The sequence below is a fragment of the Tauraco erythrolophus genome, chromosome 11 (genome assembly GCF_009769465.1).
Source record: "Tauraco erythrolophus isolate bTauEry1 chromosome 11, bTauEry1.pri, whole genome shotgun sequence".
Classification (NCBI taxonomy): Eukaryota; Metazoa; Chordata; class Aves; order Musophagiformes; family Musophagidae; genus Tauraco; species Tauraco erythrolophus.
This window is the reverse complement of record NC_141475.1, coordinates 4,298,498-4,321,126: the sequence shown is the minus strand read 5'-3', so window position 1 is coordinate 4,321,126 and position 22,629 is coordinate 4,298,498. Positions and strand designations below refer to the sequence as shown.

At 42.5% G+C, this 22,629-nt stretch overlaps 1 protein-coding gene across 2 annotated transcripts in view; it reads left to right on the top strand.

Moving 5' to 3' along the window:
* Positions 1-22,629, top strand: part of HS6ST1 (heparan sulfate 6-O-sulfotransferase 1) — a 188,304-nt gene that overhangs the window by 97,750 nt on the left and 67,925 nt on the right. The window contains exon 7 of one of the 2 annotated variants that reach the window (XM_086618445.1): positions 9,991-10,014. The exons of the other annotated variant lie outside the window; for it this stretch is intronic. Coding sequence (XP_086474571.1) covers positions 9,991-10,014 — 24 coding nt within the window. The remainder of the gene's footprint in view (positions 1-9,990; positions 10,015-22,629) is intronic. 2 annotated transcript variants of the gene reach the window in all.

Genomic DNA, 22,629 nt, shown 5'->3' with positions numbered 1-22,629 from the left:
TTTCTTTGCCTTTCGCCAGATTATCTGCTATATTGCAAGTGACTTTTGAGGAGTGTGTTGTACAGAGAAAAATAGTAGTGAGAAAGATATGGTATAATCCCTAGTGCTTTATCAATACATGTTCCCAAACAATGAACCATGTCACAAAAACAAAGTAAAATCCAAAATCAAATTTCCCATTTAACCCAGAAACAGTATAAAGTTAGGCAACACAAATCTGTTGCCAATGAAATTGCTAACCCCCCAGTTTGTGCCAATATTGTAATGAAAAGCACTGGAAATCAAAACACTGTATGAAGAAACTCGTTCCTTTCCTTCAGTGTGGTAGACCTCCGTAGGAAATCACAAAATTATTTCCAACTGTAATTCAAAACGGGAGTGGGATCTTAAATGTAAGAAAACATACCTGTACCTTTCATCAGTGTAGCTTTGAGCTCAAAACTCTTTGTGCGCTTCCACAAAGCGTTTGCTGACAAGTGTGCTGTACTACATAAGTCTGTTGTAATTCAAAACCCATCCTAAATCCTTTCCTTCAACCCGCCTCTAATTACCAAGTACGTACAAGGGAAAAAGAGATATTTTAATTTCTGGAGTCTTGGAAAACTTTTCTCTCCCCTTTGAAGATATGTGGAGATCCAAAGAGTCTGTGAAATGTAAAACTGGAGCTTTCAGCGAGGCATCAGAAGCCTGGGCTGTCGCACCTGAGTTCCGTAGCACAGCTACGTCCCGAGCTTCTCCCATGCTCTGTGTGACCTGAGCTCCATGCTTTCTCAAGGAGCTTTGTGTTTGCTCTGGAGCTCCCTAGCAATGACTGCGCCGCTTGGAAGGTGTTGTAGGTATCTTCCACGCTACTGCTCTTGCCAGTGCTGCAATTTATTTTCACAGGAATTTGTAGGTAACTGCTGAAAATTCGATTTTATTCTCAGCCTTGTGTTTTCTGCATCCTTCCTCCCCTGGAGGTCTGTGACTGCCCATGTTACAAAGGCAGAGTAGCTGTCTTTGTGCTGCTGCTCACTCACTAGTCATCAGTTTGTCTAAGTTGGATTAAATCTTTTTTTAAGATTTTAAGTGTTTGCTTTCAAACATTTGGTTAAAGCAGTAGTGCAAAATGATAAAACCTCCGAAACACTTAGAAATCCGCATTGTTTGAAAAGCTGTTTTGCCACGTAAGTGAACTACTGAGCAAAGGGTAATTACAAGTATAAAAGCACTCATGTAAGCTGCATGTTTTAAAAGCTGCGTGCCTATTACAGTTTTAAAATTTGAACTGCAACAAAATACCATCAATATTGCATGTGCCACATAAGGAGCGTGCAAATGCCAGAGCTGCAGGTCTGAACTGTGTCTGTAAAAGCAGATGTGAAGCGATTCAGCCGTGCGAGCTCATGTGCACACATGCATAGGAGATCTTGATGCACTGTCACAAGCATATATTGACCTGAAGTTGTGCTCCTGTGGTGGGATGTTACCCTTTTTGAAGGAGAAAGAACAAGAACAGCTGTACTGGGACAGGAGAAAAATCCGTCTAGTCTGATAGCCCAGGGAAGAGTAAAACAAAGCAGCATATGTGATACTTCCCCCTAATAGTTCTCCAGCTTCCAATTATTTTCAGTTTAGTGACTTCCTGAGCATCGCAGAAGTAGGACATTCAGAGTAAAAATTAAACTTGTGAGACAAATACAGGACAGAATCTGACCTAAGGATTTAAACACTGCTTATGGCAACATACTACTTTCTTCCCCCAAATCCCCCATTCCTTAAGGTTGCCTGCACTGCACCCCCTGTCACCCATTGATTTTAGCTTTCTCCCAGAGTGCAAATAAGTAATGTGTGCCAGTTTACAGCATCCTTTTATGTGACACTCTTAGAATTATTTCAGTGTAAGTGGCAGCTACCAAATGAAATTATAGTCAGTGCTGGAAAATTCAAAGTGGTGCTTCTGTATCTTGGGAAGAGGGAGTCTTTTCCCTTGCCCATGTTGAAGGTGCTGCACAGGGTTGTGCGAGAGGTCGTTGCTTTCCTTCTCCGTGGTTTTTACATGTTATCTTCCAGTCTTCCATTAACAAATACTCTTTCTGAGTTTGTGTAGTCACATGGAACAATTGGAGTCTGTGTCTGTTCCAAAGTCTTTGTGACTGTGGGTGGCTTATGTAGCATTAGAAGTAAAACCTCCTAGGAGTATCTACCTGCTGTCCTTGCCAGTGCACAAGGGATATTGTGAGCCCTGGTTTAATGCTCCGATGGCAATGATGTTCTCAAGTCCATAGCCAGCGTGAATAGCTGGCCTTTACTTTCGTTGCAGAAAAACAATAATAGGTTATCATTGTGAAATTACTTATTTCAGAAATAATCTGTTCTCCCTTAGAAAGAATGGTCACTTTGGTCATATTTCGAAATGCAGCTGAAGGCAGACGACATGCACGCGTTGCAGGAGTGGGAAACGAGAGCGCTGAATTTGCACTCTCCTAAAGGAGACTTCTCTCACGTGCAGCTTCCCTGTTGTGTACCAAGTCACGATGGCAATTTGTGGGCTTATATGGTAGATTTTTTGTTGTTTTTTTCAAATTCTTCTTGAAAATGAAAGACCAGAGCTGAAGGATGTATCCTTGAAAAGACAATGCTCAGTAAAGGCTGATTCAGAGAAACAATAAAGGTGAGAGTTATTTAAATGCAGGAATGAGCAGTATTACTAACAATACCGTTGTTGTTCTTACAAAATGCGCATGTATTTATATGCACAGAAATTCGGGAAGGTAACCCATTTGAAAAGAACAGAGCTCTGGTTTACTTTTGATTGATATCGGAACAAGAATTCATTGCTGGGGATTAAATAAGATGCGAACTCTCTATTGGCCAGCTGTAACACGTGGAAGATTTCCAGAAATTCTGTCTGCCATTTTTGGCAAACTGTGCCCTTGGGGTGTTGTCAGCTGTGATTGGGAGGTTTAAATACATGTAAGTCCTGTTTAGAAGGAACAGTCCCTATTTATAACAAACTTTTCCATAAAAAATCAAACCAGGTTCTATTTTTGCCTCACTAGAAATCCACTGACTCTCAGATAGTTTAATGACCTTGAAATTTTCCCTGTCCTCCTTTTCTTCGGTTCCTGAACACTCTTCAGTCTCTGGTGTCTTAACACACTTTATATTGAAACATACCAAACTGAAGGAAACCTTTCCCGACTCAGCCATTAATAAGGAACTGCAGATCCTGAGACAAACAGAAATCGCAAGGTGGGCGAAATCAAATCAAATTACAGTGGGATGAAGGCAGTGTGCATGAATCCTGTAGATTTGAAAGAAATTTAGCACAAAAGAGAGAAAATGTGTCAAAGGTGTTTTCTGTCTCCTATAGTTATTTAACTCTTCATTTCTTTTGTTACAAGCAATTACAGATTTCCCAGTCTGGTATCTGACATCATTCAGTCTTGGCTTGCATTTCTCACAGTGATAGAGGAGCACAATGTCATCTGTCTTGGTTTAAAGCTGTATCAAAGGTAATAAGGCCTCTTTGAAGTGAAGTATTAGGCTTGCTGGTTTAGACACTAAACTTTGATATACGCATGTAATTGTGCGTATGAGGGCTCACATAAATGTTAAATATTCTCGCAGAGCTCCTTCACAGCCTTTCATAGGAAAATTCAGCCAGAATCAGTAGTTTACTAAACCTGAATATGTCTGATAGCTCAGCTGCACGTTGCATTCTCAAGTGACTTAAGTGTAGTTGGTTTAAGTTTCTGGAATTGATAAGAGGAGTGAAGAGAAAGCATACATTAATTACAGAAGACCCTGGATTTTCTTCTGTATTATTTACTTTAAAGTGACATATGAATCGCTGCCTGCATTGCAGCTATGATATGGTCGTATGAGTAGCCAGTCCTCTTGTTAAAAGTTGCTTAGTAGTTCTGATATTTTCCTTTTTTTCTGTTGCTTGTAGCATTCTGAAAACATACCGTCTCGGGCTAAGGTGTTCCTGCTGAAGCTGGCTTGTGTGGGAGGCAGGGCTGCCGTGGTTCATCACTTTGGGTGCAAGTCTGTGGTGGAATGGAATTGACGTTCTGTTATGAGCACTAGAAAACAATTCTTGCGATTTCTTTTGATATATTATCATGCTGTTCAGCCAAATAATACACATGCATCATGTCCAACAGAAGATACATTGTATGAGAAATGCAAGCATGTAATTAAATATTGTGCTGTAACGCACGCTCAAGTGGGAATGTTTTATTTCATAGCCTTGCACTCAAAATAAGAACATTACTGAAAAAGATTTACTTCTGTAAATTAAATTGCCTTATCTTTTCTATGAAATTGTCTGAAAATTTATTGGCAGAGTTACTCCTGGTTTTCTTAGTTTCTCATGGCATTGTTGCAAACAGATAGAGAGCTATGATTTTGATCACAATGAGATAAGAACAGGTAGACTGGCTTCACGCTGTTGTATCATCCCTGTATTTTCTGTTCCCTGCTTTTAGTCTGGCATTTAACTTGGCTGCAAACTGCAGAAATAAAAGAACACTTGGGAGGAAGAAGCATGGGGCCCTGTAAAGCTTGTGATGATACAGGGTAAAGGGAAAAAGAAATGGCATGTTAAAAGATGCCTAAAGGACGGAGCAGGCTTTCTTACTAAGCTGGTTTCCTTGCAGGCCAAAGTGGCTCAGTGTGACTCCAGAGATGCTGGCGAGTGGCCTTTCCTGTGCAGCGTGTAGAGCAAGATGTTTTGCTATCAAGCTTTGGTCCTTTTATCCTCATGATGGATGTTGTGGTGGGAGGGAGAGAAGTTGCAAATACCTCTCAGTCTGGATGCTTGAACATGTATCTGATAGATAACGTGGTGGAAAAGGGCCGGAGTTGTGAGATGAGTTTGTTTTTCCTGTACTGTTATGTGATGATACATGTGCTTTATTAGGTTAAAGAAGAAAATCTTAATGCTTGAGTCAGTTACTGCTACCTGTCCAGCTGCCATTTCAGAGGCTGTTACTTCAGTTCGATGACTGTGGTCTCTGCCAAAAGCAGCACTTAAATCCCTCGTGCTGGGAGACTGATGGGTGTCTACCAGTGGTACAAAGGGGAGAGCCTCTTGGGAAGGCTGCTTTGTTTCCACAAAATTTGTTGTAGAAAGCTTTGAGCGCAGAGAAGGTCCAAGTGAAGAAACACCGCCGAGCAACCACAGGTTAGCAACATTGGTCTTTCACTGGCCCTCTCTGCCCTCGCCCTGCCAGCTTCTCCTCCTGCTTTCTTGAGAAAGTAACGTCATGCACAGCTTGGAAAGTTCAACCGCAGCACACTTTTATCCTCCAGGGATTCAGCTAGAGCAAATCACTGTCCCATCAGAAAAGCTACAGGACACCCAGATGCCACAGTTGCTTCGTTGACAGGTATTTACCTAGGCAAGTGGGCAACCTGAAAGCCCGATAAAGTCTCAGTGAAGCTGAGCCTGGATGATGAACAGTTTTGCCATATCTTATCACATTGTTTCTTAGTTCTTAAAGATACTCTGCTGAATTAAAAATAGGTGGAGAAATAGTTTCACCTGTTTCATTCCTTGCTATTTTTGTCCCGACTCCAAAATTGTATCTTGTTTTTTAAATTAATTTTTGAAAAGGCTTGAGCTGACTTTGGATCTGGAGGGACAGAAGATTTTAAGAGAAAAGAAAAGGAGAACTCTTCAGACTTGCATCAATGAATGGGCCGCAGACATTGGTTTGCATTTGTGTGTCTCACAGAAATGCGTAATGTAATTTTTTCCTCACCTTGTGGGTTTTGTGGTCCTGAAGATAATTACTGAGATTGGGAAGTGCCTGGCAGTACACTGGCTAAACCATGGCATTCACATCTGGCATTGCTTAAATCTCCTACATCCCTCTAGAATGCATTTTTGCAAGTCGCTATTTCCCAGGCAAAAAACCATGGCAATCATTCTAATCTAAAAAACAAACAAACAAACTTTTATGAACCAGATTCAGAAAAGTATTTATGGCTTTCCCTTCCAAATATCAATGGCTGGCAGCATCATACTGAGAACAGGCTAAACCAATTCAGTTAGGTTCCCAAGCAAAATTATTACATGAAAATGTACAGTTTATTAGTACCAACACACATCTTCCTGCAATATCAGCAGATGGTCCAGTCAGACAAGCAAAGAAGTGATCTATCTCTTTCCAAAGAAAAAAAGAAAGGGAAGGGAACAACAAACCAAAATCTAGAGCTTCTTATGTTGCGAGTTCCAATGTCCAGAGAGAAAAATGAGCAGTGTAAGCCATCAGAAGAAAAGAGTGGACTCAGCATCATACTCTTTTCACCAGGATAACTCCCTTGACATCAGCTGAGATAAACTATACTAACTTGTAGAAAATCACACCTATTACTTACAATTCTCAAAGGCTTAAATTATTCTGATATTGCCTCTCCAGCCCTTGTATTGTTCCCCTAGAGAGAGTGTTTCTGAGCAGATGCCAAACAAGACAGAAGATGAAAGACTGTTCTGCCCCTGGTATATTATAAGGGTGAAGGGCTGTCAAAAGGTTCGAGAATCACCATGCCAAGCCCTGACCCGCTCTCCAAATTTGTGCACGGATCTGATCTTACCAACATGCACTTTTATAATGATTTTATTTCCCAGTTCTCTGTAAAACCTGACCCGGTTTATCTTGCTCCAGCCCCAGATATATTTTTCTCTCATTTTCCTGCTACTGCTGTATAGTCTCTTATGAGTATTTTCCTACTTTGAGGTGTTGTTTCATCTTTCTAACATAATATAAATAATTCAGTGTAGAAAGGAATTCCATTAGCAAATATAAACTGGCAAATATTTATATTTTTAAGGACAAGGAAACAAATATTACTAGAGTTCTTAGAAGCAAATGTGACTGGTGGTGCAGTTGAGTCTTTATTTACTCAGTTTAGCTTGATTTTGCAATGTTTGGATCTATAGATAAAGACTGAAAATTTAAAAATTAGTAAAACCACCCGGTGAGTTACCTTGTTGAATTTTACTGTATAGCTGTTCTGTAAAGACAGATAATTATAAGTTTCTCAAGATGAAAGAAATGAGGATATAGAACATCTGGACACTGCAGAAATCTCTTCTCTTCACATCCTGGTTTATTGATACAATTGACCAAAATGAAAATTAATTGTTGAACTTTCCTCTTTTTGGTTTCATTTTTTTCTGAAGAGTACCTTGACTAGTAAAAAATATGGAGGGTGAGTTGGGTTTTTTTTAAAGTCTTTAGGAGAGGTGGAATTCGGTGGCACTGACAGTAGGTCCTGTTTTTCAGGGAGTTTTTTGCATAGAAATCTGACTGGTTTGAATGTGGGCACAGGAGCCTTTGCCTGAACCTGTTAGACTTGTAGTTTTCTTGTGGTCTTTCACTGAACCTTCAACCTGCCTAATCAGGTCAAATAATTTCTTGCGTAGGCCAGTTCAGTTCCTCAAGGGAACTCCTGACTTAAGCTTATTACAGAAATGATCTAACCAAGTGTAAGCCTCATCGGTTTCTCTCAGCAGTTATCTGCTGGAGGGTAATAACAAAGGCAGCTCATATAATATTTAGTTGGGTTTTTGTTGCAAAGGCAAAATAAAATTACTTTCATGAAGTATCTGCAACAGAATTGTATTTAATTCAAGTCACTTTCAGGATGATTGTGACATGACTGCAGATAGTGGGAGAAAGTCCCCTCTAAGTCTCTAAAACCAGTACGTCCAAAAATGTCTCCAGAAATATGAAGGAGGAAGAGTGTGTGACAATATCGAATCCTGATGGCAAATAGTGTGAGACATCCTCCGTTGTTTGTAGTGTGAGGTTGCTGCCGGGATTAGCCGTAGCTGTTAAAGTTGAGTACAAAGGCACAGTTTAATTTCAGGTTACGTTATCTGCTTTGGCATTTAAAATATTAGTCACGATGCATCAGCACTGGGAATACTCTATTGCCATTAGTAGGAGACAGAAACTGATAATCAGTTCCATGCAGAGTAAAGAAATTCAAGTTTCTAGTCACAGGTTTCAGCTCATGGGTTCCAAAGTCACTTAGGCAGGAATACAGTGTAGCTGAGAGCAAGCATTTCGCTTTGGGGTTTCTTCAGCTGTACCCTTGGGCTTAGCTTTGAGCTGACCTGGGCCACAATTCCCCTGCCCACTACTCCAGCTGCCATCAGGCTCAGTGTTCCCTGTGCATCCTACTCTTAAAAGCCAATAAGGAGATGTTTTGAGTGGAGCAAATGTTGTGAGACAACACAAATTGATGTTGCTGCTCCGAATTTCCAAGTAAACTGTTTTAATCTGTTGCTAACGAAACCCTTCTCACCAGGCCCAGGGGAGTCCCTGGATGTTCTCCATCAAAATATGGAAACTGCAGTGACTGGTGCCATTCTGCAAGTGAGAGATTAGAAACTAGCCAGCCTTCCAATGCCATGCATGATGTCGGTGTAAGTCGAGTCAGACCTGCAGTCCCACGCCGATGGGGACACCCCGGTGTAGCTGCGTGGGATTGTGAGCCTCTGCTTGCAGCGCTTTCGTTTACTCTGAGCAGTCGTCGTGGCTGTGGGACATACCTCCGTGTGCAGGAAGGGTCTTTGGAGCTTTATCCTGTGGATTCCATATTTGCTGCTGGGGCCAAAAAGATGAACAAACTGGGGTCTGAAAATACCACAGCACTTCTGCTTTGCCCATCCTGAGTGAGTTGGCAACCTTGTTTTTAAGAATGTGTACTTGGTCAGGGAAAAGTGTATGGAATTGCTTCAGGTTCCTTGATTTATTTATTTTTTTAATCATCTTGGCTTGATAGCCTTATCTCAGCAGCCGTTTCTGAGATGGGCTTTTTGCCAGTTCTACAGTCTTGTCAACTGCATCAATCACGCAGCTCGTCTCAGGTCACAGCAGTCAGCAACTCAGCCGTTATTAAAATCACGAACTTTCCTCGATAAGCACATTCACCTCTTCACAAGAACAGATGGCGGGACTAATCCAGCATCCGTTGGCAGCAGCGAATGTGCTGTGTCACCTTAGCAGGCTTTGTGCAGCTCCGGCGTCTGCCTCAGTGGACTGCCTTGTACCACTGCTGCAGCACCATCAGAGTTTCTGCTGTCCCTGGCAAGCCCGCTCCAGCCTGCCAGAGAAACAAGCTCCTGGGTGCTTAGGAGAGGAAAAGAGAAAATCACAGTTAGGAACTCACTGTATCTCTTCATTTGCATGAGTATTGGAGGTACGGTAACAATTAACAAGTGATTTTCATCAAGCAGATTCTTGAGCTTTTTGCCCTGTTTTCCCTGCCTCTGTGACTCGTAGCCAAAGCCAAACAGTGCATTAGAGGCAACGGATAAGCAGCATGGTACTCTGGTGAGAGGGAAAATGGTGTATTGATCTGCTTGTAAACTGCACAGCAGAGTAAGGTTTCAGTGCTAATAATATTAGTAATAGCGTATAGTAGCAGCTGTCTATAAGGAAGCAAAATATACAGTGTGAAAGGCCCCCTTATAGAGCTGTAGCTTGAGGTGGTTTGGGGGGCATAGCCCAGAACTGTTTTGATTACAGTAGACTCAATGCACCTACTGATCTTGGAAACTAAACTGTCTTGGGCTTGTCCAGTACAAGGATGAGAGACTGCTTGGCAATCTCAGATACTCTAGGCAAAAAGCGAGGACTCCAGACGAGCTGTGGCATATTAAACACTAGAAATCAAATGAACTGAAGTAATTAATTCACCCCTATCACCACTGCTGAGATGCAAGTTGTGCAAAAGAAGCTGTTTCAAAGTTTTTCCTCTTACTTTGAGGGTTTTTCTAATAACTTACCGTTTGCCAGCTAGTGCTTACATTACATGATTGAGTTTGCTCCAGAAATCCATGCTTAATAATCCGAAAGTTTCTGTGTGATATTCCTAGCGTTACACTAAATCTAATAACAGCCACAGTCCAGACAAGAGGTGGTGATGGCGGCTGGGTGCACTAGGAGATTCTCTGCAGAACCAGCCTCCAGTGCAAACCAACAGGAAAACAGACCAGAGGCAAGAGGAGTAATAAGGAGCTGGAGAGTCTGAGGGACTGTGCTTTACATGTAGCAGGTCAGTAAAGGGTTTGGGAATATCAGCTCCAGCTTCCAGGAAGGTAATAAACCATCAGGGCCTGCTGTTTTAGCTCCTGACTGGCTGTTAGGACTTTAATCATACATCTTCATTTCAAGTTCAGCAGGCGGATAGCTGGCTTTCTTACAGCGTTTGAAGCAGAGGAGACTGCTGGAACATGCAGTTATTTGCTTAAGGTGACAGACATGCCTGGGTCCTGGAGGACAGTAGTATTTGAAAACTGGCAACCACAGACCAGTTCGTGTTATGTAGAGGCATCTGCCTGGATACCAGGAAAAACTGTCTGAGAGTTTGGAACAGTGCCTGTTCTCTCTGCCAACCCACCTCTCCGTGGTGCTGCTGATGTGGCATCCTGTGGCTGTGCCAAACAGGAACGCTAATTGGTGGTCTTGAAACTTGACTATGTGAAATGGTGGAGGCAGATGTGTCCTTTGGTCTTCTAATGGTTAAACACATTTAGGACAGGATTGCTGGTTTTTTTCCCACCTCTGCTTAGGCAGAAGTTCAGCATAGTCTGTAGATCTCTTTGGCCAGTGACAGTTTTGCACATGGTTTCTGAGACAGCTTTTCTCTTAACACTACATTTTCTCTCCAAATTTTAAGCGGTGTGAAATATGGAATATGCTGCAGGAGCACAGGGGATACCATATATATGAGGGAAACTACTGAATTTTTGGTAACCTTGCAGTCCGATTTGAGATCCTGGGTCACCTCTAGATAAAGTCCGATCCAGGGGTAGCAAGCTAAACTATCTGACCTTTTTCTTGTATGAGGTGAAGTTATCACAGAATGCTGCAGCTACCCTTTTGCTTTTCTGTTTCATTTCCCCAAACATGCTGCTCTTTGAAACTACCTAAGAATGGTTAAAAATCTAATAGAGCTTTTTTTTTTGTTTTGAATAGTGGAAGCTCAAGTACATTCCCTCTCCTTCCTCTTCTAACTTGTCTCTCCCTCTTTTACTATGCTTTGCCTATTGTTTAATCCTTTCCTTTTTGATTGTCAGGTAGTAAATTCACCATGAAGAGTGTCTGGGATATTCAGAATACATTCCTCTTCACATGGTAGGGATCTCTGTTAGGGAGGGGAGGCAACGATTCAGCCCTCCCCTTCACTCTCTTCCAGCATCCTTCAGACAGCTGTCAGTAAGGGTCAGCGCGGTGGAACGGATGGTAATTGTGCACACTTAAATGACAGCACCTTTCTCCTGTAGAAGCTGGAGTTCTTGATGTACTTAGGGAAGTTAGGTGTATTCTTCCAAGACCCCAGGCAAAATATTTACCTTTCTTCTTGTTACAAAGATGCTCGTTTCTAAACAAGCATAGTAGTTTACTTTCCCCTGTTCTGTACATCCTACTCCTGCCATGCTGTTGAATCCTTAGGTGAATGCAGGTAGGGAAGTGATCACGGAATGAGAGAGAAGAGACGTGTGGCAGATACAGTGTGGTCTTTTCAGACCTGTGCTGACTAAAGGAATTCTGTGTTCTGAACAAATGCCTCTTGTTACTAACGTTTTGTGAAAATGAGAAGAAAAGTATAGGGAAACGTGCATGTGGTTTGGGTTGTAAATGATTTGGCTATAACTCTAAGTCTTTAAAACAGTCTGTTAGAACAAGATTAAAGAGCTACCAGAGGTTTATAAAGTCTTGCTTGATGCATGGCCGCTTTGAAATGTTGCATGCCATCTCATAAGACACTTTCTTGGTGGTTATAGGCACGAAGCGTGCCCATGCAAATACTCGGAGATCATACATTTTTAATACGCATGTATTTCCAAGTGTCATTTATTTGGAATACTGTGTAAAACATTTTCATTTATCTTAATTTCACCTGATTTTATTGGATTGTGAAGAGCTGTTAGTTCCTCATTTAGACTGCCACAAAGCATTTAAAGTCAGTAATTGACAATTATCTAACAAGCAACAGGAGTAGATCTCTTGCTGGGCTGAGGCCTGAAAAGCCCATTTGAACCTTTACAAATGTTAGCACTTTTAATGAGCTAACAATGAATTTGAGTTTCTGCGTGTTCAGTGGGAACTCTTTCTAATTGATGGCCAATTGCATTTTTCTCCTCAATCTGGGAGAGGTAATGAGACCGGGACAGTGTTCAGAGTAGTCTACAGAGAGCCTCTCTTTAGAAGCTGTTCCTTCTTTCTCCATCATGAGGCTGGACGAAGAGTGCTTCCCATTTCAAAGGGTTAGCATCTGAAATACATTATTTAGAGTTCCTGTAATTTTATTTATGAGGAAATTGGGGGTTTAGACAGCAAAATATTACATTTCAGTGTCAACTTCAATCCGTTCTCTGGCCTAAAACCCCCCAAAAGTGCTTGCTGCCAGGGTGGGGAACTGGAAGTATGATTATAATTAGCGTTGGACAAAGCAGCACAGCAGTTAGATTCAGTGCTTGCCCAGACATTCTCATCTGGAAAGTAGGCTTGATGTCTTGACGGCAGTCCTTGCATTGCCATAACTAAATTCCATGCCTCATTTATTTGCCTTGAGTACTTCCATGACACAGATACTCATAATTTTATGTTTTTACTTTGTCACTACCTGTGTCTGAACATTAAGTACTAATTACATCACACAGCTGCTGAAGATGGGCCAGCAATGTAACACGTCAAAGATACAGAGCCCTTCCTGAAGGCAAAGTTGGTTCAAGTGGTTTATTGTAAAGGAGCTTTTTCTAACTTTCCAAATCAAGTTCTGAGTCCTGTGTGAAAGCTGGAGTCAACTCTAAGGTTAACCTAAGAATTGCTAAGGAAGCTATGCTAGAAGTACTTTTTCAGGGAAAAAAAAACACCATACTGACAAAGTGCTCTTGCTATGGAATCAGCTGTACTGGCAAAGCTGTTCTTTGTACTGTTTTAGTAACACTTTTCCCTGGAGTGCACACACATGAAATAAGCTTTCCAACCAAAAGTATGTGCTGCCAGTATAAACATGTCTGCACAGAGGGGCTTCTGCTGGCACAGCACTGTCCCGCAAAGGCCCACCTCTCCTCACCCCTCACAGAAGGGGCTGTGCCAGTAGAAGCCTATGGTATATATATACACAGCCTTATTTTAGCTGAGCTTGTTTATTCATCCACTTTTGTAAAAGTCCTTGTGATGCTGAGTATAGCGTGGCACAGTGCTGTTCCTGAACCCCAGCCTCTCAGTGTCACTCTATTAATCCTCGCTAAACCTATTAAACCCTGCCTCTTAAAACACTTCCCACCTGCTTCACTCTGCAGTACATGTTGTTAGGGACAATGCAGAGTACATAGCTCGGCGGGTGAAATTTTCCCAAGTGTCTGAGTGAACTTAGTGACTCGGGCTCTTGAGAGTCTTGCTCTGTGTAGTGCTCAGCCTCATTCAAGGTCTACAGTCTTGTGTGTATATTGACCGATCACTTGTATGGGCAGATAATCCTCATTACATTGTTTGCAGACAGACCGAGCCAAATCATCGCTGATATGAATCAACATCATCCCATGAATTTCAGTAAAACAAGCTCATATACGCCACAGTGAGGATTTGGTGCTTTATGACTGGGCTGATCAGGGAAAGCATTTGTAATGGAGCATTTGAACCCCTAAACTGCTCAGAGAATCTGTCCCACTGCAGCGTTTTAGAAACTGCAGCCTCAGATAGCTTCCACTCTTACAGCATATGTCATATGATACACGCAGTACAGAATATGTGTGAGTTGCAAACAGCAGCCTGTTTGAGGCAGCCTTAACACTGCTTGGAATTTGTTATTGGGAATTACTTGCTTTTCAATCGGCCCAGAAATGGGGCACAGGAAACAGATCGCAGTTACTGCGTGTTCTGATAGTGAGCGTGTAGGCTATCACACAAGTTCCCACTTTCACCTCACAAAATAAATTTGTCCGATTTTTTCAAAGCAGTTACGGATCTTTCCACTTTTGTCAGTGTTGTTCTGTGTGCAAGAAATGTTATAAATGGCTTTATTTTCGGAAGACTATCCTTCTGCTCATATCTGGCCTGAATGCAAAGAGGTCTTAAGACTTAAGCATCAGGTCTGTGAGCAAATCCAGTGCATTTCCAGCAGGATTTCTTCTGTGCATCAAACAGCATTGTCAGTCCATCCGGAGAAAGCTGTACTGTTCCATGCCAGTACGGAGCTGTTCTCTCTGAGTATTACATTTTTTTGTTTGTATAGAGAAATATGTTATGCTGGGGTTTCTGCAAATGTCTGTCTTGCCAGTGTCATGGGAAGTTTGTCAGAGCTGTAGCACTGAGGAAGTGGAGAAATCCAATGTGGGATTTACCTAGGACTTGTCAGAGTCGCTGGTGCTTTGTATCAGCATCAGGCAGGCGGTCGCACAGCAGCAGGGAGGGAGACGAATGGCTCAGTTCCTTCTACTTGGAGTGACTTGTTGGCTGAAGTAAATCCTAAGGTTAGGTTTTGAGCACCGTTTCTGCTCTGCTGTGCTCCTCAACTTTGGAATGGACCCTGCGATGTTTAATTAGAAAAGCTACTTCTATCTTCAATTCCACTCCTGATTTCAGCTCAAGGCCGCTGTCACTTACCAGGGTATGAAAGCAAAGGTCTGACTCCGTGTGAAGGAGGGAAGATCAGAGGTGATGGTCAGATGTTGGCTGAAGCTGGCTCTCCAGCTTTCAGATTTAAGTGGATCTGCCATCCATGTAACAACTCAAAGGACTGCCATGCCTCAGAGAAAGGTCTTTTCCTTTACAGATTTCTAATGCTTCAAGAAATAAGGCTTTTTTTGCATATACTGGCGCTTCTGCCCTTGAAGGATCTGATGCCTTTGTACTCAAGCTCTCCCAGCCCCCCGTCATTGAAACTGAAATGATCCTGATCAGAGGGGAAATCCTCAAAAATAGGAGTGGGACATTTATTCTGTGTCCTATCCCTGATCTGTCGTGTCTTTCAGCAAGTCACTTTACATCCTTAAGTTGCTGTTTTCCTTCCCATCTTCTTCCTGCTTTATCTGTTTAGAAACCAAAGACTGAAAATTATCTCTTCAGCTGTAGGTGCAGGCAGACATACACTAAATATTTAGTAGAGAAGAGTCTATAAAACACCTGCTTCAGATGTACACGTATCTATGTGCTGCCAAAAGCTTTCCTGTTCCCTGAGGATCAAAACCCAAAACTTGTGGAGATCACCAGTAGTTTAAGTTCTTGCAGAAGCAGAGGTTTGTCCAGTAAAACCCTAGGTCATTGTAAAAGGGGGCCGTGCCCCCTGCTACAGGGAGGGACAGAACAAAGGAAAAAGCCTGGTCTCAGCCATGGAGAAGGCTTTGTCCCTGCCCCCGTCAGGGACCAGGGGGACGGGTATTATGTATTCTGTTTGTGCCTGTCTTGGTGCTGTCTTACTACAAATAAATATTAATAGGTGTAGATAAAGGTAATTCAGGGATTTTTTTCATGCTGAACTTGTATCTGCCTTTCAGAAGTGCTGAGCACAAACCAGCAGCTCTCAGAATTCCATGTGTTCAGTGCTTTTAAAAATTATCAGGCCTTCAGTGTTCTCCATGTAGCACTGGGAGGGGAAAAAAAAAGTAAAATAAGTGAGTAATTCTCAACAAAATGTACTTTTTCATCTTTCTTACCTGATCCTTACCCTTCTGTGCACCATGAAGTGAGGGAATAAAGGCGGAAGAACTGAATTTTGGAAATGATCAAATGCACTGAAAATTTTAACGCGGCGGGTTTAGCAAGCAGCGAGAGGCTGTCCCAGGGCAGCCCGACGCGCTGACGGCTCGCTGTGCAATGCAGGGGAGAGCTTGTGAGTAATAACACGGGAAAAGAGCTGCTCCAGCCCAGTTTTCGTTCATCAGGAGGATGGATGTGAAGGACCGGGGGGGTGGGCGTTGCCGAGCCAAGCGGTGGTGAAAATATGCTCATTCAAATGTGAAGAATTTTTACCCAGAGGAGAGGGAGGCTGAGAGCAGGTGGGTCGGGAACAGGGGAGCGAGCGAGGGAGCGATGGAATGACAATTCTTAAAGATGCATTAAACTGCAGGGAGCCTAAAGTAGGCTTAGAGATGAGCCTAAGTAACTGGGACAAAGTCTGCTCAGAAGCCACAGATGGGCCTTGGCTTTCACTATTATGTGCTTGAACTCACAAAGCGGGGGAGAGGGAGGGAGGAGGGCGAGGGTAAGGTGCTTCCTCGCCTCCCTCTCCCTCGCATTTGCATCGAGAGAAAAGTATTGTTGGCTTCCACTCGCACAGCGACGGCAGGAGGGACGGAGGGTGGGAGAAGGCAGGGGCTCCCGGTAGCTCAGGGGATCAGACAGCCCTGGATTCCTCCATCCTGCTTCTGCCAGGCGGGGTGCTAATGTGGCGTGAAAGCAGTTTAAAGCCCTGGGCCTCTCTCTCGGTCAGCGGGGTGTCCCGCGCAGGCCAGAGTCCCCAGTGGGTGGCTGTCAGTGGCAGTTCGGTTGGTTAGGCAGAAATTTATTAGTATTATATTTTCCCCCATTTTTTGGTTAGAGCAGCGGGGAGAAAGTGACAGCTGTATTAGGGACTGAAATGCCTCCAAAGGGGATCAGAAGACATCTGCAGAGAGGGCTTCTGACAAAAACCCCTTTCAGTATGCCTCAGCAGCAGCTTCCAAAGATATCACGGAAAAGAAAAGAAGGGAAGGTTTACTGCTTCTGGAGGGCTCAGGCTCCTGCCTTTTTATTTCTCTACTTATTTCTCTGTTTCTTTATTCCTTTCCAGCCTTTCACAACATAGGCATCCTTCCCGTTCGCGCCCCGGTGCCTGAGAAAAGGATAACTGCGCTGCTCCCTCCGCTCGCTTGCTCCTCTCTTGCTCTTTGTCTGATTTCCAAATAACGAAAAGTGGAGGCTTTGAGGAAAAAGGTTGTCTCAGAGTCACGTCTGAAGGCGAGTCCTCCCGCAAGGCAGTGCTGAGTTCCTCTGCCACCGGCGCTATCAGGCTTGCCAGAAACGTTTTAAGCAGTCAAAATGGCTTTGTACTTTTTAATCTCTCTGTCCCTAACTGTCCTCCCCCCTCTCACGTCCCATCTCCTTCAGCTGTGGAGCTTGGGAAAGAAAAAAAAAAATCTAAAGAAGGGAAAAAAACCAAGCAATCGCTTTTATCATTAACCCATTCAGCTGCAAATCCCCCTCCCCAAAGAAAATTCGCACACAGATTTGCATATGCAATCAATCAACTGTATTCTTTATTTCTATAGCGCCTTTCCTATTAACCACCGCTCTCAAAGGAACTCCTCAGGAAATAAAATTGGCTAGAGATTAAATACAAGAAGTCAACCTTTCATGTTAAAATACTGCATTTTTGGTGAGGGAGGCAACATTAGCTGGCCTAGCCGGTGTTAACACTGCTCATTTTCGCATCTGCTGCCCCATTGAGATGGGGCATTTAACATGGCAAATCAAGCTGGGTGCCAAGTAGCTGTGGGCAGCCTGTGTGTATTACTGATCTTAATCCTTCATTACCTTAACAGGTTTTACTGTCTAGCATTCTGATTTTTTTTTTTTTTTCTGGCTTTGAAGCACTGGAGAGACTAAAACACAACCTGGGGTTTTTATTAATGTTTCCGAAGGTTTCATTCACACCCGCCCAAGTTCTGTATACTTCAGTTTGTCCGCTCCCATGAAAGGTGAAATAGAGAGCTGCGGCTGGATGAGCAGTACCTGCTGGGGGTCAGGAACCTGCCACAGGTACTTGGGGCTGCCAGCTTTGGCAGCGCTTCTGACACTTACATCCCCCCAGCTTTGGCTGCAGAGCTTGGTACAGTGATTACTGGCAGTAGAAATGTGGCTTTTAGAGGGTTTTTCCACTGAAAATAATACAAAAACCTTTCAAGGATGAAGATCCTAAATGGCAGGAGCAGCAATTGAAATAAAAGAATGAAGATTAATATGATGCTTTCTTATGTATATAGAAGATATAATACATAAAGGAAGGTGTAACATCTTTGTGATTGCAAATATGTAATTGCTGAGCATCGAAAGAAATTCAGCAAAAGAGCATTTTCACGTTCATTAATCCTGTATGTTGTTGTTCTGAGTATGTGTCTTTTAAAACTGAATCTCAGAAAATAATCTGTGATTGTTAAACCCAGCGTTTGAAGCTGTAAGTGAAAATTTGTAATATAGGAATTCACAGCTGGAGGCTTATGTGTCACTTACAGTTGGACCGACGCTGCGTGCTTTACTGAGTACAAGCACAAAAGACCACTTTTCCCATAAAGAGTCGGGAAAGTGGAAGAAATTACTTTTCAGATTCCATCATCTGTAAGCAGAAGTACCAAATACTGTCATTTGGTAAAAAAAAACAAGCAGGTAATTTTGAGTAGTCTCATTTACTGTAAGAAAGATAAGAAATTCTAAAGTGCTTGCCAGGGGGTTACTGAAAAACATCGGTATTGTTAAATAATTTCTTATTCACACTCCAAAACAAAACTCAATTGGAAGTCATTTTGTGCATAATCAGTACCCAGAGACATCTCATTCCTTTGTGATAGTTTGTTTTCTGTTAACTGTGATGACAAGAAGAAGTTTTGCACTAGGATTTGTTCACTCTTACTTATAAATGGAGAATAAATCCACATTATCGTAACAGCAGCGTTCCCCAAGGCAAATTGTTCACACTCCAGAAGGTGCTGGGGTTTTGTTGTGAATATCGCGTTTCTGTGGGCTTCAGTTATGGTTTAATAGTTGAAAACTCATAAGAACATGGAAGTTTTTGGAAAATGTACAGATTCGAGGTAAGGCAACATTAAAGATGAATGGAAAAAGACGTTGAGAGCGGGTCTACTTAGCATTTGGCTGGTTTCCTTTTAATAACACATACACTCACCTGGTTAGGTCTTTGTAATCCGATCTAAGAATAAACTGACACTATAGCTGGAGTCAGTGAGGGAGGTGTCACCACCTCATTTCTGCTGTTTGCTGGGGAACTTAAAGAGTTCACAGTTTTGAATTACTTGATGAAAGATCAGACTGGAAAGGTAGCTTTTAGGTAAAAGCAGACACCTGCTTATATCAGACTGAAGAAAGTTGAAACGTCGCTTGTTTTAAATGTTTTCAAAGTACATAGTCTGTGTATTAATTTAATGGGAAAAAAATATGAAAATCCTATTTGAATTGAAATAGTATAGTGAAAATGTAATCAGGAGGAATATATAATGTAGCTGTTCCCTGGCTTGTCTCAATGTATTGATACTCCAGATACCTTTAAAATCCCTAACTACTACTCTTCGCAGAGGCTTCTGGCTTTTGGGTTGCCCTTTGGCTAATCAGGATCCTGCTCCTACACTTCACAGGTTGGTTTTGTGTTGCCTTGAGCTTCTGATGCTGTTTGTGACAGCTTTTGAGGTCCCTGAATGTGCTTGGAAGCAGGGATAAGGGGACAGCACTCGTCTGGGGTAGAGTGATTAGGGGAAACAGTTAGTGTTTGAAAGGAGATGTTTAGACACAGCTGCTTTCATAGGAGTACTAAAACTGGAGCTGCATCCAGCAAACTGAAGGCTTAGTAACCTGTGCATGTCAGCAGAATTGTTGTTCAGAAGTGTAAATTCCTGGGAACAAAAATAATGAGCATTCTGGTTCCACTGTTTTCTCTCCCAGCGATTTGAATAACCTGTGCCTAAGGGTCGGAACCACGAGAACAGTGTCCCTGCCCTGGTTTTCTCTTTGTAATCCTCAAATGCCACTAGTCCTGGCCCAGAAATTCAAACACATATGGAGAATATAACTGCAAGGAAGAATCTTTGATTTTGAAAATAGGAGAATAAAGAGAGGAAAGAGAGAATCTCACTGCACGCATACAGCCTCACTCCTGGATGATTCGTTGCTCGTTAAAAAGACAGTGATCAAGAAGTGCTCCATTTTGTAACAAATGTGGGAATTGCATGCAACTCCCCTGCCACCTGCCACTCTCACAACTGCCACTCTCTTTCAGAGATCAAGGAGCGAACAAATAAAGAACACAAACCACCTTCCCTTGGTGTGACGCCATCTCTAATGTTGCAGCATCAGTCGCAACAGCGGTAATGTTATGGCCGTAAGGATCAAAAGAATTAAGAGAAAAAAGGATCGTAGGGGTAGTTAGTATGTTTTGTTGGACTAACTAATGTAGCTGGAAAAAATGGCCAGGCTTTCATCAGCTCAAGTGAGGTTGGGGAGACAATACTGTGCTGCCGTTGTCTTTTCTGTACCTGTTCCTGCAAGAAGAGAGGAGCACAGATTTTGCAACTGTCAATCAGGGGCTCCTCATGAGTCCCTCAAAAGCCTCTGCCTTAAAACTCCCTTGAAGGCACGCACACGAAAGGACGTGTACGTGCGTGTATTCTCCCTAGGGTGTGATAAGCAGCCTTGTGGCTGGTTCTGCTCCAGGAAGGATATCAAAGAAGAAAAGGGGGCAAAATCAAGAAAAATCATATGCACGTGAACTGACTTCACACTAGTAAGACCTGAACGTCACTATTTTAGTACTTTTTCTTTGGTCCTTCTGTGTAATACGTACCATTTCTTAAAATTAGAAAACACAAGCTTGACCCTTGTTTTAATACTATCCAAGAGCGATAATCATTGTGATTGTTGAAAAGGGGTAGGAAGGAGAAGAAGTAGGGAATTGCCATGAGGATTGCTATAAATAGAACTTTGCTATAGCAATGCTTTTAGTGGAGAGTGTTCTCACAGACAGGCTTGTAACGAAGAGGGAGCAGATTTATTGTGCAGGACTGTCAGCCTTTCTCTGGAAGATTTGTTGATGCTGTGCCAGTACGTTCGGTTTAATTCTCTTGTGCTTCTGCCGAAGAATCCCCCCTCTATGCTTTTTGCCTAAGATTTTCTGTATTCATAAATCGTTCTTTCCATTGCAGTACAAGGAACACTACTGTTTATTTGAGAAGGATTCTGCAGTTTAATTTAGGAGAATGGTTCACCTGCCTTACAGGGATGTTTGCTTGCTTGGAACTGTTGAAGCTGATCTGAACCAGTCTTGGCATACTCTGTGCTACCATGTGCTTTGTGGAAGTGAAGATGGAGAAACCTTTTCTCTGTAGTCTGAACAGTGACAAAGAAACAAAGAAAATATTATCTTTCTTTAAAAAAAAAAGAAGTTTTGATCTAGTTTAAACTGATTCTTTAGTGTAGCTAAGAATCTTGCATTATTGTCTGTAATTTCAGACTATCACATGAGAGTTTTCTTTTCCTCCTCCTCCCCCACAAACAATCATTTCTAATTTCTATGGATATGTTCTTTCACTGGGAGGTGGGCAGGCCCTGCTCCTTGCTGCTGGAGTCAGCAGAAAGGTTCAACCAAGCCAGCCTTGATTGGCTTTGGGCACTCGTTCAAAAGAGAAGCAGAGGATTTCATTTTTTTATTGTTTTTGTTCTTTCCTGTATTGTATCTGCATCAGTCCCTGAATCTTTCTGATTTTAATAAGCATGTTTTAATGTTCTTTTGGCAGAAAGAACTCAAGACTAGACATACCTGTGCTGCTGTTACTTTCTTTTCTGAGGACAAGAGGAGTCTGAAAGTCCAAACTAGACATTACAAAGATGGGCAGAATGTGCACACTAACCTCCCCGTTAGCCTCGTCCCAGAGGCCAAAGCTGAGGAGAGCTAAGAGGGCAGAATCTCACCCCGTCTCCCTGGCATGTCATACACCCGGCAGGTCATCCCAGAATCATCCCTGAGGAGTAACTCTCTTCCCCATCTGAACCATAAAATTACTCATTACTGTGTCCAGTATGTTTGTGGCAATCGGTGAGGCCATTTGTGTTCAAAAGAGTTTCCTGTCACAGGCTGTTTTTAGTCGCAGGGCATATCAAGATGATTGCATTTCGAAACTGGGGTGGATGGCAGCTGTTCAAATATTCCTTGAAAAAATGTTATTATACGGCTCAACTATAAATCTCACAAACATCCTAGTGCCCCTGTTAGAGAAACAGAAATATCCTGCACTTGTTGGCTAGAACTTAACGGTTAACTGTTGCTGACTTTCCCCTTCTGGAAAAAAACACCTGATGTAATGGGAACGTATACTGGTGGTGGTGGTTATTCCATGAGTGGGCTCTTGTACGTTGCTGGGTGTCACAGCACGGTGCCCTCCGAGAGCAGCACCAAGACCTGGGTGAAAAGTGATGTGTGAGAGTGTCAAATTCAGAGATGCCCATAAGAAGGAAAAGGGACGCGTTGGACACTACCCTTTTTAGGAAAGTGTTTTTATAGGTTCAGGAATAGAAAATTTAATTTTCTTAATTTATTTTTCTTTCTTTTCCTCCAGCCTGTTTCTAAATGTCAAAAATCTGAAGAGATGCGAGTGCCTCTAATGCTTGGCGCATTAGGCTGATTGTCGTGGGGGGAAAACAGCTGTGTGCTATCTCCGTATATAGGGGAGGAAATCAAAAGTTCACCCCAGAGCAGACACTCCTGTCAGTCATAACGCATCGCTGAGCAGGATGAACCTTCCCTCCTCCCTCCTGCTGGCAAACACCATGGAGGGGCCCATTGTTGCAAAACCTGTTATCAGAACAGACATGCTACAGTGGCATATTTAATCCACAGGAAGCTTTGGCAACGCGT